Source organism: Daucus carota, chromosome 3 (assembly GCF_001625215.2).
Source record: "Daucus carota subsp. sativus chromosome 3, DH1 v3.0, whole genome shotgun sequence".
Taxonomy (NCBI): domain Eukaryota; kingdom Viridiplantae; phylum Streptophyta; class Magnoliopsida; order Apiales; family Apiaceae; genus Daucus; species Daucus carota.
In genome coordinates, this window is record NC_030383.2 from 59,967,994 (window position 1) to 59,988,999 (window position 21,006).

Genomic DNA, 21,006 nt, shown 5'->3' on the forward strand with positions numbered 1-21,006 from the left:
TGCACTACTCATGCTACTTATATAGTAGTAACAAGGCTCCCTGTACGGACGTCTCCAGAACTTCTGGTGACATTCGTCGTCACTTGTAGAAAAAATTAACATTCGATACACTTAAAACATGTTGGGCGATACTAAAAGTTGTCCCAACTCATAAAAATTTCAAGGTCTGTGTTCTTAAACTTTTAATTGAAGCTGTTATTTCAAAGTTTGTGTTCTAATTAAAAAAACTACGGCAATCGTTGAATTGAAGTTGTTATTTTGTTAGTATATATTTTCTTTCCTTGCTTTCTTTGTACTGGTTGGTTTTTTCCTTGATGAAATCCAAATATTGCATTTTAAGGTACAGATGGTTGGCACTTGGCAGAGTCATGTTCAACATATATAACCCGTCAATCATGAGAAAATAAAATAAAATGGTTATCAGCAGGCTAGCTTATCGGTACGGCGTGTTGGCCCGGAAATTGGTGCCATACCTGTCTCACATAAACTTTGTTTGTCATTCTGTTCATAATTAGTTTTGCTCCTCATCCTCAAAGATATTTAATGTTTTATTTCCACAACCCGTTGTTATATATATTTTAGAAAGACCATGTGGTGTTTTGGCCATCAAAATGTTAGACGATACATGATATTTTATTTAGACCTTTTTTGTGAATGTGATATTTAGGATATTATGTTTCAGAACAGTGGTGTAAAGCCCGAATAAATATAGACTTCATGAGTTAGTCGTCCTTCACACCACTAAGTGCGTATTCTGCTAGTGTTTTTCTGGGTCTCAGAGCATCAAGGTCCTGGAATTTTGATGTTAATATAAGTAAATTACTTGTTTATCTAATCAATTAAATAAACTAAGCCCTTCTAGTTCTTCTTCATGTAATAAAAGCCATCATTACCATTTTGAAACAATACATTAAAAAGTCATCGTCTAAATTAGGCTTAGCAACATCATTCAACATCTCTATCACATTTTCTTTCAACTCGTTCACCCGTCCATTGAAACGTTCTCCCTGTTTAGCATGAGTAACAACTTAATCAAAATTTAATAACTAAAGTAACCGAAGAAAGATTTAAAAAAGAAACATTACCGTGTAATCAGTGGTTAAGGATTGCACCAAATTAATCGTTGGTCCAAATGCAAGGTTGGTAATTAGCAGACCGTCTAGTAATAACAGGCAGCGGATGTTTAACAATAAGAGTATTCATCTTATAACTTTGTCGATGCAGAATATAGTATGCACTATCTTTGTTAATGAAAATGCATGCTCTACTGATGCTACTTATATAGTAACAAGGCTTCCTGTATGATAGTCACCAGAACTTCTGCTGACAGTAGTCACTTGTAGATAAAAAATTAACATTGGGGCAACAGTACTGAAAGTTGCCCCAGCCCACGTTAAGTTGCTTGAGGCCTTTTTTCTCGTTTTTCTTACTGCAGCAAACTCTAATATAAATTCAAAATTAAAAGAAATTTTTTAATTTTTTAGGCAAAATTTACAAATCAACCGAACAGATACATTCAATTTACCTGCTGTTTTAACAAAAGTAAAAAGAATAAAATTTTGAAAATGATATAATGAGAAAATATAATTCAGCATAAAGCAACCATTAAGAAGAGTAAAAGAAGCTTGAACAGAATACGATATGTTTTCATTGCTTCTGTGAATGAGCCATACAATGTTCTTTTATCATGATGTGCAACAAACACAGGTACCGACTAGACAGCCCTAGAGGTCAAAAACCTTGTACTAGAGCCAGCATAGCTGGGGGACCAAGAGGCCTACACAGTACTAGCTACAAACTGAATGTATAAATATTGCAATTTGTATTATTTAACACATACTAACAAACTACTGATAATCATATACTCCAATATGATAACCATACTAAATTCAAAGAATGGCAACTGTAGCACTCTAGCAAAGAATGGGGGGCGGCCTGTTAAACCAAAAAAATGATAGTCATGCTCCTTCCCTTCATGACCTTTGTCAGCTGATAAAACCACATGTTTCCAGGAAATTAGGAATGATTCAATCTGCAATATCAAGTTACAAAAACTTTTCTGTTCCTGGTTGCATAGATTGCAAAACTGAATTAATTATTACATATAAATTTCAAAGTTTGTAGTAAAAAAACTCCTAATATAATCGTTTAATTGAAGAAGTTATTTTTAGAAGTATTTTCTTTCTTTCTTTCTTTGTTCTTGTCAAAAACCCTCCGAAGAAATGGAGGCTTTTCCTTGAAGAAATCCAAATATTGCATTTTCCGTTGATAATACTAAAGCATATATATCCTTGCGCAGAGTCATGTACAAACATAACGGGTCAATCATGCGAAAATCAAATCACACATGATGACATGAGCATGGCCGGCTCAAGACATTTTCGGGCCTTAGGTCAATAGGCCTAATTTTTATAAAATACTAATATTTTATTAATAATATAAAGAGAATTTACCAATTATACTACTTTATTTGTAAATATACTACATTCTCTAATATCTTTCAAATATACTATCTTTTGAATCTTATTTATAAATATACTAACTTCTCTAATTCATCTTTCATTTTTTTTATTACCCCTCTCTCTCCCTCCCTAGCTCCCTCCATCTATCCATTTCCTCCTTCCAAAACACAACCACCGAGTCTCCATCTTCCCTCAATCCCTAACCCTAATCCCCCTCTTCTCCTTCCCCTCCTACATCTCTCCCATCGAATCCGTCGTCATCATTTCCAGCTTCGCCGCCGTCTGCGGCGGCTCCAACGACGCCATCAAAATCTATGACCTCTCCACCTCTTCCGAAATTTACTCCTTGAACGGCGCCACTTCCACCGTCCCTTCCCCTCTCCTTCGTCTCGCTCGACTCCTCGTTCCCGAGGAACCTTCGTTTTTTAGTTGATTGAGGGGGATAGGGTTAGTTGTTTTCTAAAGAAAGGGGATTATGAAGGTTGATTTTGAGTTGATTTTTTAATTTGATTTGAGTTGCTTTTTAGGTTGCAATGGTAATATTAGAATTGGCCCGAGGGGTGTTTTTTTTGCCTTTGCAACCTGCAACTTGTTATGCAAATAAATATATTTTTCAATTTTTTTTTCAAAATTGCATTTCTAGTTGCATAAGGTTGCTAACCGTCTCAGATATGTTTATATAATCAATTTAGTTTTAATATATATAGTATTTTGATTGTGTTTATATAATAAATTACTGATTTTATAAATGCCTAATTCTAATATATTATTTAAATCAATTTTACATTTCAAATTATAGATAAAAATATTAAATTCATATACTAAGTGACATAATCAATAAAATTAATAGTATAAAATATTATATATAATAGTGTGTTGAGGGTGATTTTATGTTTGTTATTTAAATTTTATAAAATTTTGTATTTACATTATTAATAAAATATTAGATTTTTAGAAAAAGTTAGGCCTCTTTTAAGATTGGCCTAAGTTCCAAGAATGTCTTGAGCCAAATTTGTCTCTTTTTTGTGAACCAACTCCTCCTTGTTCTTTTTCTGAAAATAAAGAGAGGCCTTTCCTCGATCCCGATTCTCTATCCAATTTACTGATTAAAGTAAATAAATGATGATTTTCCGTCGAAAAGGTTTTTTTTATCAAATTGGTCCTGTCTAGATATAATGTTGAGAGTGCCTCAAAAAACACTACAACAAACAAGAAAAATGATGGGCATGTAGCTAAAGACGACAAGATGAAAGGAACTAAAAATCAGAAACATGAACTTGATTTAGACTCCATTTGTAGAATGGATGAAAGAGCTAAGAAAGGTCTTCCGGTGGCAACAAACGTGAAGATGCCAAGGCAAGTGATTCACTTGGTATTGTCTTTGTTACTAGCAATTGCACTTGGCCTGACTGTAAAATATTTAGCAAGTTTTCGGAAGGAGGATGAAAATTGTAAAAAGCAATGTAACGTACATTGACAAACATAAAATTATGTTAAAACATATTGATGATATGAGTAAATAAATAATGTGAAAAGATTGCGAGTCATCTAAAAGGAAACCATCTGTAATTGATCCGGAAAACCTATGCAGCTTTAAATGCTAGAAATTTAGCAAACAATTTTAAATGGTGATTACAGATGAGAAACTTGGAAACAATTTTTAAGAGTCTAGAAAGAGTTTCTAGGTTTAGGACACTCATCATAGTCATCTGTAATATTTGATGTATGTAGCGTGTGAGCCAATTAAGAGTACAATGGCATTATTCGAAGATGTTTACTCCCTCCGTTAAAATTACATGTTCTGTTTTGATTTTTTTGTCAATTGATCAAATTTGAACCAAAATTATTATATAGTGTACAACTATTTTTTTTTTTAAAAAAAATATGTCTACATTTGAATGTGTATATATCGGATTCTTAGAATTATATAAATAATATATAAAACTCATCAAAGTTGAGTCAATCAAGACCTTTTACCTTGCCAAATGAAAATATAATGACAAGAAGTCAGTTATGACTATAGTTGTGTTATGTATGACAAGAAGTCAGTTATGACTATGTGTTATGTATCAAATTGAATTAGGCAATAAATGAAGCTTTGAGGTTTTAAAAGATGTTCAGACTAATGCCTGATTTCCGTGATTTACAAAATATTTAATGAATTATTCAAGAGATTTAAGAACCTACAGGCCCTCATGATTTAGGAGAAAAATAAAGAAGGCTCCGTATATCCATACAATATTTCATATATTCTTGCAAACAAGCAATAACTGATAAACACCTCTAAATAAGGGGAAAAACAAAGATAACTAGGTCTTAACAATTAATCTTTCTCGCAAACAAGCAATAACTGATTAGGCACATACACGAGGACAAGTCATGAGCAAACACATCTGAAAATATTCTAGTCGCGTTCCATAAAAATAATGTAAGCAGCCCTTGCAGCATTGGCTTCTGCTTGTTTCTTGGATTTTGCCACTGCGCCTTGAAATATTACTCCTACTACTTCCACGGTGGATATAAAAGATGGATTGTGAGGTTCACCAGACATTTCAGTTTTATATATTGGCAAATTTCAACCTATGCTTTGAGCTAACTCTTGTAACACATTCTTGTAGAGTGGACAAGGAATTTGCAACGGAACAGATACCTGAACACTAAAACTGAGTTAGGAGGACTCCACCAGGCACTTATAGCAGTGATCATCAAACATTATAACGTTATCTTTTGCAAATAAAGTACAACATAACAAAGAGTCGATTGACTAAAAATCACCAGCTTGAAGAACTTGCCTTTTGTAAGGTATCTTTTGCAAATGAAAGAAGAGCAAATTGTGCAGCAGCACGATCAGCTTCCTCCAAAGTCTTATAAGACCCTGGACTTTCATAAGGACGTCGTTTAACAAATACTGTGACACAGAGCTTTTACTGTAAGTGCAGTGTCCGACTCAAGCTCGTGCTAGGAAAGGATTAAAAATTAACGCTTTTTGTTACAAGCCCATGTGAATATTTCCTGCATGTTCGTCAACTGTGCACAGATATGCCCCAACTTTATCAATCGTGACTTGATAACAATCCAAATATATTACAGTTTCTTAAAATTCATAAATTACTAACAATTTATGTTACATCTCTTGCAACGAGAGAGTTGGTTTGCCAGAATTAACCAGCAAACTATTCTGGATTGATCCATGGACGGCTTTTGATTAAAAAAATTACTCCGCTCAAACACAAAACTAGCACCGTTTTGAAACAAACAATTATTATGAAAGCGGGTTGAAAAACAAAGCACACAATTAACTAATAACGAAAAAAGTACATACGAATCTCAGCTGATCATCACACAAATCGCTGAAACACGAGAACAATATTGAAATCTGTAGCCAACTAAAATGAGCTGAAACATGAAATTTCAGTTTGCCTTAGAGGGGAACAGGCTGAACCACGAGTGAAAGAAACATAGCCTTGCTTTTACCATCTTGACCAGCATATCCATCACTGTCATAGTAAACGTAGTGACCTGATCTACCAATATTTAATATTGTCTCAATATTAGGGCTTGACAATGGCATGTCCCGAGCTCGGCAAGCATTTATCTCTCTCCATTTCTTCCTCATTAAGGCCCTCATTTCAGCTCTTGCAGCTTCTTCACTAGTTCCGTTATGAAACATGTGACACTGGATCGACTTGGGAACGTCTCCTCTCGCTATCTCATCCTACACAGTATCAACGCATATAGATAAGAGATAAAAGCTCCTAATTAGCATTCACATCAGAAAACCTTTGTACTCACCGAACTTAGGTTGAGTACGTATTTAGGAGAAACAAAGCCCTATAGATAATACACGTGTGTGTTACGTTGATGCACAAAATTGAGTACAACATCTTTCAAAAAATGACATGTGCTTAGTTTTGATTAGAATGAGCTTCCTGTATTCACAAAGATAGCTCCAATTAAAACATCCCACCTCAATTAATGTCATGTCATTTTGTGCAGAATTTTTATGATAATGATTTTCATACCGAGGAAGTTCCATTATCGTCGACTATTCGACATACTGTTCCTAATGAGTGTAATATATCAGGCATGTCCTCAAGAAACTCTAATGCTTCCTTTTCAATTGGATTCGCTAAGAAAATGTAAGATTGAGTTGCAAGACTAGGTAGTGCTATTGACAATTTGCCGTTCTCCAAGTACTCTTCCAGTGTTGGTGTATATCCACTATGATACCACCGTGCCTCCACCAAGTAACATTTTACCAGTTCAAACCACTATTCAAGATGGATTAAACTTAATTAGGACCATTGATACAAGTGTTCAGAGACAAAATTAGTAAAAACTAAAAAGTGAGTACACATATGATCAAGATTACCGCTTTTTTTAGGTGTGGTAAAACATCAGTATTCTGTTCCCTGTGAATGTAGTGATGAACTGTCTCATTCACCATGTTGTATAGCGCGAGAAAACAAATCCTCATGTAGTCTGGAAGAAGTTGTACAGAATTTATATCCCACCTAGAGTCGCAAATAGGGCTAATGATGTCAATATTGAAGATTAATTGGATATTGTACTCGGAAAAGTTGTATGTCAACAGGAAAAGGTAAGTACAAACCTTTCAATGGCATCGGTGAAGAGTTCAAGTTCATGCACAGTACCATAAATATCATATATGTCATCTATAACTGAGATCATTTGGATTGCTTTAGCTGCTTCAATTCTGCAATTCCCAAATTGTGGTTGAGGGGCAATTCCCACAGTCCATATGAAGGATTCCACCAGCCTATCTCTAGCGAAGCTCAATTTTGTGGACATATCTAGTTCCTTCCACCACCTGCATGCACATTTCAAATACATGGGAACAAATTGAAGAGCATGCAATTTAAAAATGACTGACGACTACCTTGATGCAATTTTAAGCTCCTCTTGGTATAGTCCTTGGACAGTGTTGTAGTCCAACTTAGCAAGCTCTAGTAATTCAGGATTCATGTTGTTGCTTCTTGAGTAGAAATCTATATACCACCTGGCCTCTAATCTTAGCATCCTCCAATTCACTGGAAGTTCCAAGGCATATCTCACTTTGATGCTGAGATTCGGATCAGTTATATTGCCTAAAATTTCTGTCAGGGTTTTAGATGTAAAGCTCCATGCAGCCTCCATATATAATAGACTCTCCTTCACAGGAGAAGTAGTACGCCTCATACAAACTTAAGACTCCTTTGGCATCTTCGCAAAGGCAACCTTTGAAGCTTCCATCCTCCATAAAGTACTCAAAAACATCTGCACATTACACAAACACGGACTAAGATATATATAGACTATAGAGTAAAAGACTTCACACGTGTTTTTAGTGCAAGTAAGCCGAAAAAAATACAAAAAAATATTAGACCTTGTGAGATACGATATCCATGTTGTCTGAGAAGTCTGAATCTCAGAGCTGCAGCATGCAAATCACTCCTTTCCAAGGTCTCAGAACTCTGATCCTCATATATCTTCATCAAGACACTCTTTATTTCTTGCTCAAAATGATAACCCAATCCAAGTCTTTGCAAATCATCAATCAGCTCGAGTTGAGCTAAATTAGGCTTAGCAACATCATTCAACATCTCTATCACATTTACTTTCAACTCATTCACTCGTCCGTTAAAACGTTCTTTCTGTTAGCATGAAATGCAGAGCAATTAGATATCAACTTGATATCTTAATTCATAATTGAACCTGAAAAAAATTTGAAACAAGACATTACCGTGTAATCAGTGGCCAAGGTCTGCACAAAATCGTCGTCCCAGATACAAGGCTTGTAATTTCCAGATCGCCTTACGACAGGCAAAGGATGATTCACAGTAAGAGTACTCATCTTTCTTCGGCTAATAACTTTGATCAAAATTGTATAAAATGTGCATGCACTATCTTTCTTATTTTTGGTGATTAGAATGCAAGAAATCCTAATCAATTATATACTGAGAATTCGAAATTTCCTGTACACGTACGCCACTAAGAATTAATACTTTCTTTATTGAAAATTAGTACTAATTATTTGAAATTTAACTAATTCTTTCCATAAAGTTGTGCCCAAGACAAAGACATAAAGCTAGCTAGCTGTAAAAATTTCAAATAACAGCAACTCTAGAGCACTGTTAATAGTGTAGAGCATTCTTATTATACTATCCATATATGGAGTTGTTCAATATTTCAAATTACGACACATGCACACTACTTAAACAGTGGTTCTTTCTAAAAATATAATATCTATTTAAGCAAATAATTGGTGATGTACTGATTATTGACAGAAGATTTCCAGTCCCCAACTAAATCTGGTCAAAAGTATAAATTGAACGGAAATAAAAATAGAAAAATAGAAAAGTATTAAGTTATGAGCATGTTCAAACATTTAGTTACGGATATTCTGTGTATAGCACTTCTCCTGAGAGTACATTCACATTTTCTTTTCTCGAAGGGAATATCTCAGAATCTTCAAGATTGTCAGAGCCATCTCTATATTCAATTTGCTTGTTTCTACTGCGAGAAAATCCCTGCTTGTTTTGATTTGGAAAGTCAGGGTTTCTCCTTATTTACAATTGATGATTATATTTCAAACCCAATATATGAGCAATGGCAAACAACTCACAAGTTTCACAACCATCATATAATTCTCTCTCTCCCAATAATGTAGCATGTTATCTACTTCTATGGGGGTGTTTGGAAATTAGAGGTTTGGGGTAAAATTAGAGGTTTGGGGTGTTTTAGAGGTTTGACTATTTCAATCCGCTAATGTTAGTGTTTGGTAGTTAGCGGATTGAAACAGAAGTTTGGGCTCAAAAAGCTAATTTTCAAAAAGCTAGTTTGAGGAGCTTTTTGGGTTAGCGGTTTGGGTATGTGTCACAAAAAGCTCATCAAACAGCTATTTACCAAACAGTTTTACAAGAAACCGCTAATTCAATCCGCTAGTCAAAACATCTATTTAAATCAGCTAGTCAAAACATATAATTCAATCCGCTAACAGCTAACCGCTAATTCCCAAACATGGCCTATATTCAGCATGTCTTCATAATGCGGATCTAAATTTGGGCCAGCATAGCATCCATCACCATATTATACATTAGGCCATTCTCATATGTTACCCCACTACAACAATTCTACGCATTTACGACGGAAAAGGTGAAGAACTAAACTTACGACCGAAAATCAATATTCATCATATGTTCTCGTCAGTTCTTACGACATATACACTCCACCGTCGTATTTACTCTGTTTATTCGCTAGAATTAAGGCACAAACTAATAAAATATAATAAATTTTTCCCGCGGAAAAAACGTTGGTAAGTTATGTTTTTGTCGTGACTAAACCGTCGTAAGTTAACATATCTAGCTAATTAAAAACATAAAATAATGAAAATAAAATGGTTCCGGTTCCGTCGTAAGTTCACATATTATATAATTATAGCTATTTAAAAAAGAAAAAATAAATAAAAATGATATGCTTTATTTTTCCGTCGTAACTAAACCGTCGTAAGCTAACATATTTGATAATTAAAAATACACAAATAAATGAAAATAAAATGATTTCCGATTCCGTCGTAACTACGCCATCGCAAGTTCACATAATTATATAATTATATCTATTTAAAATCAAAAGATAATTGAAAATTATATCATGTTCTAACTTACAAATACCCGCTATTCCTAAAGCAAACGCACAAAGCGGTAAGTAAATTTTTCTCAATCGTTCAATGAAGGAGCCTCACTAGGTGATCATGTTAGAAAGACAATACAACAAACTTTTTAAGATTCTTTGTAATCTGCTAAATTTTTCTGCATTAAAAGTGCCAGGTAACTTGATTTCAAATCCCTGACGGAGCTAATCGAGTTTAACTCGTAAGAAATTTGAATTTGATATATTAACAATAGAGCCAAAAATTCCAATACTAAACTGAGCTCGAGTTTGAAATTACTAGGGCTCCTGCGGTTGGTAAGCCTAATTGATCCTTTATTTTGTTTATAAATTTATATTTTGTAAATATATTGGGTTACCATTTAATATTTAATAAGTTAATACTATATATTAGACGGAGTCAAATGTTTCGAGTTTTTGTAGACAAATTGATTCAAGATTTCGAGCCGAATTCAAACCTGTCGAATTTCTATTGAGAATTCCGAACTTAAAAACTATGCCTCAATCGAGCTCGACGAGCTCGACTCCGAACTACTTACTCGAGCATATATGTTTCCACCCACAATATATGATTGACATATGATATGACAATAAAATAAGTGGAGTTTCAACTTCTATTCTTCAATAACTAATTTCTTATTAAATGAATATTAATATGCAGTCATTCACTTCATAGTTGGTATATTCTAATAAGCTCATTTCTGTACTTTTATTGGTAGAACATAATGAAAGAACTTAACTTTGCTGCAGGTTTTCAAAAGGAGCAGCTTAGTGTTCAATTAGCTCAAACAAGAGAGCTGATTATTAGCTGAGAGTGCCTGGTTGGAGATAATACAGCCGAACTGTGACATGGACAAAATCACTTCCAAATTTAAGTTTGTGGATCAGATACTCTACATTACAACAGCGGAAGTTGATGACGAATGCTCAAACTCCAGAGCTTCAGAAGTCTATCAATGAGAAGAAGCATCCAGACAACGTAAATGATGAAAGCAGACGTAAACCTACTACTGTGACTAATCCAGAGTTTAGTACATACCAAACAGGGGATACCGCAGCAAATGGTGAAACTGCTCTTAAGCAGGTGAAAAAAGAGGTGACTAATGACGGGAAGAGTGGAGAATCAAGTGATTACAGGCCTTGGGACCCTAGATATAATGTTGAGAATGCCTCAAAAAACACTATAACAAACAAGAAAAATGACGGGTATGTAGCTAAAGACAACAAGATGAAAGGAACTAAAAATCAGAAATATGAACCTGAACCAGACTCCATTTATAGAATGGATGAAAGAGCTAAGAAAGGTCTTTTGCGCGCTGGCAACAAACGTGAAGATGCCAAGGCAAGTAATTCACTTCGTATTGGCTCTGTAACTAGCAATTGCACTTGGCCTGACCGTGAAATATTCAGCAAGTTTTTGGGAGGATGAAAATTGGAAAAACAGTGGATTACATTGACAAACATACAATCATGTTGAAACATATTGATGATATCAGTAAATAAATGATGTGAAAAGATTGCGAGGCATCTAAAAGGAAACCATCTGGAATTGATCCGGAAAACCTATGCAACATTAAATGCTAGAAATTAGCAAGCAACTTCAAATGCTAGAAATTTAGCAAACAACTTTAAATGGAGATTACAGATGAGAAACTTGGAAACAATTTTTAAGCGTCTAGAAAGGGTTTCTAGGTTTAAGACACTGCTCATATATAGTCATCTGTAATATTTGATGTATGTAGCGTGTGAGCCAATTAAGAGTACACTGATATTATTGGAAGATGGTTACACCCTTCGTTTCAAATTACATGTCCTGTTGTGACTTTTTTTCGTCAATAGTCAAATTTTAACTAAAATATTCATATAGTGTATAATTGAAAAAAAATTAAAAAAAATACAAGATCTACATTTGAATGTATATTTCGGATTCTTATAATCATATATATAATATATAAAACTCAGTCAAAGTTGGGTCAATTTGACGGAAACAAAGTGAAAACTGAACATGTAATTTTTCAAGAGATTTAAGAATCTACAGGCAATCATGATTTAGCAGAAAAATAAAGAAGGCTCAGTATATCCATACAATTTTTCATATATTCTTGCAATAAAATGTTCAGATAAACACCTCTAAGGAAAGGAAGAAAAACAAAGATAACCAGGTCTTAACAAACTTTCTGGCAAACAAGCAATAACTGATTAGGCACATCCATGAGGAAACACATCTGAAAACATTCTAGTCACGTTCCATAAAAACAGTGTAAGCAGCCCTTGCAGCATTGGCTTCTGTTTGTTTCTTGGATTTTGCCACTGTGCCTTGAAATATTACGTACTCCGACTACTTCCACGGCGGATATAAAAGATGGATTGTGAGGTTTCACCAGACATTTCAGTTTTATATACTGGCAAATTGCAACCTATGCTTTGAGCTAATTCTTGTAACACGTTCTTGTAGCGTGGACAAGAATTTGCAAAGAAATTAACAGGTACCGGAACATTAAAACTGAGTTAGGACTCCACCAGGCACTTATAGCAGTGATCATCAAACATTACAACCACTCCCAGCTATAGAAAATCAGCACACCAAACCAGTGAAACTATAATAAAGTACAACATAACAAAGAGTCGATTGACTAAAAATCCGTAGCTATAATTTTTGTCCAGAAAGTAAATGATGAAAGCAGAAGTAAACCTACTACTGTGACTAATCCAGAGTTTAGTACATACCAAACAGGGGATACTGCAGCAAATGGTGAAACTGCTCTAAGCAGGTGAAAAAAGAGGTGACTAATGACGGGAAGAGTGGAGAATCAAGTGATTACAGACCTTGGGACTCTAGATATAATGTTGAGAATGCCTCAAAAAACACTACAACAAACAAGAAAAATGACGGGTATGTTGCCAAAGACGACAAGATGAAAGGAACTAAAAATCAAAAACATGAATCTGATTCCGACTCCATTTGTAGAATGGATGAAAGAGCTAAGAAATTAGGTCTTGCGCTGGCAACAAACGTGAAGATGGCAAGGTAAGTGATTCACTTCGTATTGGCTGTGTTACTAGCAATTGCACTTGGCCTGACCGTGAAATATTCAGCAAGTTTTTGGAAGGAGGATGAAAATCTAAAAAACAATGTAATGTACATTGACAAACATAGAATCAAGTCAAAACATATTGATGATATTAGTAAACAAATAATGTGAAAAGATTGCGAGGCATCTAAAAGGAAATCATCAGTAACACTGATCCAGAAAACCTATGCAACTTTAAATGCTAGAGATTAGCAAGCAATTTCAAATGCTAGAAATTTAGCACACTACTTTAAATGGTGATTACAAATGAGAAACTGGGAAACAATTTTTAAGCGTCTAGAAAGAGTTTCTCGGTTTAGGACACTCCTCATAGCCATCTGTAATTTTTGATGTATGCAGTGTGCATTTACGCCAATCAAGAGCACACTGGCATTATTGGAAGATGGTTACTTCCTCCGTTTCAAATATACTACTTACGACGAAAATAAAATCCTTTTACGAGGAAAATATTCCGTCGTAAGTTCAGGCTAATGGGACCCAACCTTAAAGTACGACATTATTTCCATCGCAAGGTAATCGACAAAAATATTCCGTCATAAGTTCAGACAGGAAATTTACTAGTTGGGACCCACCCTTAAAGTACAACATTATTTCCGCCGCAAGTTAACTATTTTACGACGAAAAGTTTCTGTCGTAAGTTCAGACAAAGAAATTTACTGAATGGGACCCACACTTGAAGTACGTTATTTTTTACGTCATAACTGTTATTTGGAGCCCACCATCTTATAACTTATGACGTAATGATAATCTTCTGATGAAATTTATACATGCGACTAATTTTGAACTTAAGACATGCACGTTCAACCGCGACGAAAATATTTCATCGTAATTACATCCATTTACGACGGATGTAGTTTTAAAAATCCTTCGTAATTAAACACCCACTTTTGTTGTAGTGGGCGTATGTTTTAATAGTGAAACCAAACAATTACCAAAGGACTTCATATCAAGACCTCTTACCCTTGCCAAATGAAAGCAATAATGACAAGAAGCCAGTTATGACTATAGTTGTGTTAGGTATCAAATTGAATTAAGCATTAAATTAAGCTTTGAGGTTTTAAAAGATGTTCAGATTAATGCCTGATTTCTGTGATTTACAAAATATTTAATAAATTTTTCAAGAGATTTAAGAAATTACAGGCCCTCATGATTTACCAGAAAAATAAATTAGAAGGATCCATATATCCATACAATTTTTCATATATTCTTGCATAAAATGTTCAGATAAACACATCTAAGGAAAGGAAGAAAAACAAAGATAACCAGGTCTTAACAAACTTTCTCGCAAACAAGCAATAACTGATTAGGCACATCCATGAGGACAAGTCATGAGGAAACACATCTAAAAACATTCTAGTCACGTTCCATAAAAACAGTGCAAGCAGCCCTTGCAGCATTGACTTCTGCTTGTTTCTTGGATTTTGCCACTGTGCCTTGAAATATCACTCCGACTACTTCCACGGTGGATATGAAAGATGGATTGTGAGGTTCACCACCAGACATTTCAGTTTTATATATTGGCAAATTGCAACCTATGCTTTGAACTAACTCTTGTAACACGTTCTTGTAGAGTGGACAAGAATTTTGCAAAGAAACAGGTGCCTGAACATTAAAACTGAGTTAGGACTCCACCAAACTATAATAAAGTTCGATTGACAAAAAATCACTAGCTTGAAGAACTTGCCTTTTGTAAGGTATCTTTTGCAAATGAAAGAAGAGCAAATTGTGCAGCAGCAATCTCAGCTTCCTCTAAAGTCTTATAAGACCCTGGACTTTCATAAGGAATTCGTTTAACAAATACTTTGGCCTTGAAGCACGGAGCATGAGGTGGGCCTATTTTATCACTTAAATACAACGGTATGCCAAGTTTATTTCTTTGTGCATAAGTCTGCAGCCTCAGCTTGTAGTCATCCATATCATCTACAAGCATGCAGTGAGAGTAAGATTATTTCTAATTGTCAGGAGATTAAAAAAAACAAGATATACTAATTAACACATTTCAACATGAAATTGAAATGCTTGTGTTGTGTATCAAAGGATTTCAAACTAATGTTGTTGGTACTAACACTACAAGAAAAGTGGCTAAAAGCCACTGTCAAAATGTGGTCGCTTTTCAAATAGAAATGCTTAGGTTGTGTATCAAAGGATCACTAAACTAATAATAACTTGTCTTGAGATCTCTACTTCTTCAGTACTATAATAGAAATCTACTTGATTAGGAATTAACTTCACTATGTGTTTTGTGCTTAATAGTACCAGAGTCATCTGGAGAAACTTAAATAGTTGGGTTTGTTTCTAATCAAGTAGATTTCTATAATACACAAGAAGTAGAGATCTCAAGAGTCCTAATCAAGTAGATTTCTATAAAACATAAGAAGTAGATATTGTAAGACAAATTACTATTAGTTTGGTGAATGTTGAAGAATTCTTTGCATTATAAGGTAATATAACTATATAAGGAGGACGAGCTAAGCACCCAACTATACTGATGCTGACTTATTATTGTTCAGAATAGATTCATGCACTTTTAAATCCTTCTATTATTAATGATGGAAATCTTTCCCCAGCTATCCCTTTCCAGATAAACTCCCTTGATATATGGGAATATAAGAACTCATGAAGGTCCAATTAAAGGAAGTTTTAAAAGAGAAAGAATGAAAACAAATTTAATGCTAAGCATTTGTGTTGTAGGTTACAAGATTCAGTATGTACACAAATTTTAAGCTAGAGATTTATATTTGTGGAATAAAAATGCAATATGTCAACTCTCATACCATTCTTGAATTCCTCTTCACTTGACTGCAATTTCCCAGCCTGATGTATATCAATCCCTGGCTGTCCAGTTTCAGTTTCTGCTTTTGGTTCTAAATAAACAGGGAAAAGAATGATAAATTATAGTAACATAACAAGTTTCTTATGAAATTATTCAAAATGAAGAAAAAAATAAAAATACAATATATAATTTTCAATAGTTTATAATACTACTATTTAAACAAGAAATACATAGATTAAAATTGAGAAGCAAAATGAACTTGTAACCGCCATACATATACCTAAATCGAAATTCGTGTTACATGAGCACTGAACTGCAAATGCCTCCGAGGGCACAAGCCCAACACACAATGCAACGTGCACGCATTCATCAAAGACAAATAAATATAAAATTATACATATGAGCATTGGCATATAATAAAAAATGTATGGTTTAATTAACAAAACCACAACTGCCATTTAAACACAAAAAAGAAAAAGCCTTTCTATCTCTTGTGATGATTTCTTGCTCGCTCATAGTGTTGTTCGCCTATATCAACACTATAATATATTATCATGAGAATTTGTTCCCTTACACTTGTGGATTCATCACAGGTAAATAAATATACAAGATATAAACTATAATTAAATATTAAAATTTATAAAAAAGAAGACATTCAAAAGCAAAACACAATTATATCTATGATCAAACATCCAAATTCATCAGCATATAACTTCAAGAAAGTCTAGAATAATTTGAATTCAAATTAAAAAAGAAATGCAAAGTTGGTCGAATATTACTCTTCATCATTAATATTCACATAATCTTTTTCTTCACAATTATTAATATTCGGGTCCTCAAAAATGTATCACCAATCAGTATACTTAGAATTCGTTTGAGAGTGTTGTTCAAAGCTAAAATGATGTTGGTAAAAATGTTGTTGTTACTATCCCACTCCCACAGCAATACCAAACAAGTAGTGTTAGGCTTTTCCATTTAGCAATGAGGATACCATAGAAAATATATTCAGTATCTATGATCAGTTAAGATGTATTGCATACAAGTATAATGTGTATAATCAGTTAATAAGTATTACAAGTATAAACCACTGTTCTAAAAATCCCCAGTTTAACCGATTAATCCCCTCCAAGGTCAGTCACCCGATTCGATTTTTTGAAATCCGATTAATCCTTATATATATTTTTTAATCGAAGTATATATAAATTATTAAAATTAAAATACTATATCACTTTAAATATGAATAATTATAGAGTTTATAAATATAATAAATATATTAGTTACTAAATAGCTAATATAATAATAACTAAATACTAAATCATATTTTAATATTATAATAAATCCGATTTTCACTCCGCTTAATCCTTCCGATTAATCTCCGATTTCCGATTAATCCCTGAATCAGTAGCTCAACCGATTAGGTTCGATTACCGATTTCTGTAACACTAGTATATACAGTGAATCTACTGCAATCAGATATACAATTTATTTTTGTAAGGTATTACAATCAGATTAGTACTGGAAAATTAAAGAATCCCATAAATACACAACCAAAAATAAACTAAGCCAAGATTAAATCTTTAAACAAAAAGGACCAAATGATCGAATTTGTACCAGATGCAATAAAGTGATCGACAGCAAGCCTAGCAGCATCATTTTGGGCATCTTTGATATTGTTAGAGTGAAGGGTTGTGTCAAAGGTGACACCTTTAACAACAACTGAAGCTGTGAAACAAGGGTTATGATCGGGTCCCTCCTTCACACAGGAATATCTGGGCAAAGCCCATTTCTTCTTCTGACAGAGTTCCTGAAGCTGGGTTTTGTACATCTTTTAGGTTGAAAATGTTATCTCGAGGGTTCTACGAGAGAAGCGGTTTAGGACTGTATTTATACAAGAAAAAATGCATTTATTACAACAGATTTGGATTACTGTTGAAATATGAGAGTATTTAATAGAATCTTGTTTACTGTTGAAATATGAGAGTATTTAATAGGGATTGGTAAAATCCCATTTAATTGAGACTAAAAATAATTTAAAATCTTGAGATATTTTTTGAAAATTTAATTGTTTTTTAAAAAATTTGGAATTAGTTAATTAGAATTTTATAGAATACTTTTGGTTCTCTTTATATTCAAACATAGTCGAATTTTTTTTATATTCTATAACATAATAGACTTTGATGGATTTGTTAGTATATATTGAACTTTTTAAAATCTCTTCAAAATCCAAGAGATTTTTTTTTTTAACAAGGAAAAATAATTCAATAATAAAAAGTTATACGGCGTCTACATACATGATCGAAATTGAACAAACGCATAATAATATCGTTGATGAATCCTTCCATCTTGGATAGGCAACCAAACGATTTTTTGAAGAGATATATACATATTTTAATCCTCCAACTGTTGTTTTGAGCAATCGACCATAGATGTATTACCATAATAACCTTCATCACCGAATCAACATTATGAAAATCAACACCATCAAAATCCTGCAGATCTGGAATCTCAGACATGACGAACAGTAAAGAAAATCAAAATCAAACTCTCACACAAGGAGAGACCAAACAAAATCCAAATAAATTGGGAACTTATTAAACAAAAGCAAAAGATGAACAAAGACTGTTAAAAAGAAGAAAAGATTGGGGCTTTCCACCGGTAAAAGCCGATGGAAGCCCCTCAGATTATAGAGGCGGCTACTTCAAGAATAGAGAGAAAAGAGAGAATAGGGTTTGTTTTTCTAATCAAAATCCAAGAGATTTTAATAGAGATGTGTTAAAATCTGCGAACTTAGTGTGTAATCAAATCATTTATAATCTACTAAAATCTACTACTAAGCAATAAAAATCTATTATAATCTAGATTGAATTTTACACTCTCCCAATGACATAAATTATTTTGATAAAAATATGAGAAAATGACCCAAATACCATAATTTTAATAAGTAATAACCCAAATATTATATTATGTAAATATGACCTCAAATATCAATTAGAAACAAAATATTAAACAACATTTTAGTTATAGACGGAACTGATATGTAACTTTCATTTGGGTCATTGTACTAAAAAAACTATCAATCAAATCATTTAACTAGTAAAAGTATGCAATTTAATCATCAACCACGATAAAAATTTCAATCAACGAACAGCCGTTAGTGTCGCTAAAACTTGGACGGAAAGCTGAATCAGAAGGTGACGTACGTGGCTTGCTTGCCACCAACGTGGCACGCATGAATGTGGCACTTGCGGGTCATATGACTGTTGGACCTACCCGCCAATTAAAATTCACACACCCTTTTTTCTCATCCTCTTCTTCTTATCTTCCCTACATTTTCTTCAATTTCTTTTCTCAAAATTAAGGTTCATTCTTGTTTCATGTCCACGTCCAAAAGCTCCTTAGTCTCAAACCCTTCCGTCAACAATTAATTTATTCAACTCTTAGATCTCCGATCACATTGCACCACCAGCTTTGTCATCGAATCAAATCGCGAAACAACACCAGGACAAAACTAATCAACTCCGCCTGCATTCAACGACAACCGATGACGACTCTGCCCCTCCACTCTCAACCACCACCGGCAAACAAGCGAGCATCTTTTATGATCACCGGAGCTCAGAGACTTAAAAACCAACTCAATACACTCGTCAAGAAGTTCTTCACAGGGGTAGAAAGGAAACAAGAGCGGTGAAAAAGAGCCGGAGACAACCGAATCGAAGACAACGACGCAACGGACTGAGTTGAAGAATACTGCCCCATACAATTGTTTGAAATTTTGATTTTAGTAATCAGGACTTTAAAAGATAATTTATCATATTTTATTATTATATTAGTATTTTTTTACACCCGATAAGATGTAAATCACAAAAAAAAAAAGAGTTAAAACACTTATAAGCAATAAACCCTTAATGGTTCGAGTAGTGATATGGGGTTGGAATGTGGAATCGGGTTAAGCTGGTATGAGTTTGAGGTATCATATCTAATATCATGTGTTTGGTTGAGTGCTGGAATCAATATATACTATTTTTACAAAAAATAAGTTATTAATTTATATTAATTAAAAATATTACTCAAATTATTATTGTTATATATTTTTGCATCATTGATTTAATTTTGTATCAAATATTAATATTTCATTACTTAAATAGAGACAAAAAATTAGAAAATAAATGTATCTCATAGACTCATACCTCCCTCTCATACCCATCTCCCCATTTGGGTATCAAAAACACATATATACCTTGGGTTTAAGGTATGGGTTTCAGATTTTGTTTTTCCCAATCAAACACAAGGTATGGGTTTCGGGTTAAAAAGATTTCATAGCAGAAGCAGTAAAGTGATGGAGAGCAAGCCTAGCTGCAGGCTAGCGCCTAGCAGCATCATTCCCGGCATCTTTCATATATAGCCTTCATCAGTAACTCTTTTTGACGACTTTGCTGGTGGAGTTTGAAGACCAGCGAGAGCAACATATGAGGAAACAAGATGTTTGATTTAGTAATATAAACATGATTGCTAAAAAGAAGATCTGGGTATATATCAGATGTCTGTACAGTACCATACATCTGGAATGCTTTCTCTGCGATATTCCTCATATTTTACCTGTCTACTAAAATGAAGAAGGGACATCTTTATAACCAATTTATTCCTTAATAAATTAACCTATAATGCCTAAAAGATCGAAGTGTGCTATTTCTACCATTAACAAATTAAGGTTGACAGAGATTTATGACTCTGTAGAGTAAACTAAGCGCTGAGATGCAACCATATATGCAACCTCAATTGCAACTATTGCAACATGAAAATCAATTGCTCAACGTCATATGACTTTGACCATATTTTTGAAAATAAGTTGGAAAACACGGAGTATTTTTGTAAATTTGCCTATTATATTTTAGGTAAATAGAAAGTTGTTGTTTTGGATTCAAATGTCGCAATAAAGCTCCAGCAGTGGAACAAATGGCAAAAGATTCAAAAGAAGGTTGGAAAATCAATACAATTTATACTCTCAATGTGC

The 21,006-nt window shown here is 33.8% G+C and overlaps 1 protein-coding gene and 1 pseudogene across 1 annotated transcript; both read right to left on the minus strand.

The window, feature by feature from the left end:
• Positions 1 to 5,706: 5,706 nt before the first annotated feature.
• Positions 5,707 to 8,401, minus strand: LOC108211936 ((R)-limonene synthase 1, chloroplastic-like; annotated as a pseudogene).
• Positions 8,402 to 14,575: 6,174 nt separating this feature from the next.
• Positions 14,576 to 17,820, minus strand: LOC108212836 (double-stranded RNA-binding protein 1). The gene is made up of 4 exons (XM_017384549.1): positions 17,607 to 17,820; positions 15,997 to 16,086; positions 14,907 to 15,142; positions 14,576 to 14,824 (listed from the first exon to the last, which is right to left on the minus strand). The coding sequence occupies exons 1-4, from the start codon at positions 17,818 to 17,820 to the stop codon at positions 14,576 to 14,578; spliced, it is 789 nt and encodes a 262-aa protein (XP_017240038.1).
• Positions 17,821 to 21,006: the final 3,186 nt, after the last annotated feature.

Coding starts and splice junctions, on each gene's coding strand:
- LOC108212836 (XM_017384549.1), bottom strand. CDS start 17,820: ATGTACAAAACCCAGCTTCAGGAACTCTGTCAGAAGAAGAAATGGGCT. Junction 15,143..15,996: donor TGAAGAGGAATTCAAGAATG/GTATGAGAGTTG, acceptor GCATGCTTGTAG/ATGATATGGATGACTACAAG. Junction 14,825..14,906: donor CAAAAGATACCTTACAAAAG/GCAAGTTCTTCA, acceptor TTTAATGTTCAG/GCACCTGTTTCTTTGCAAAA.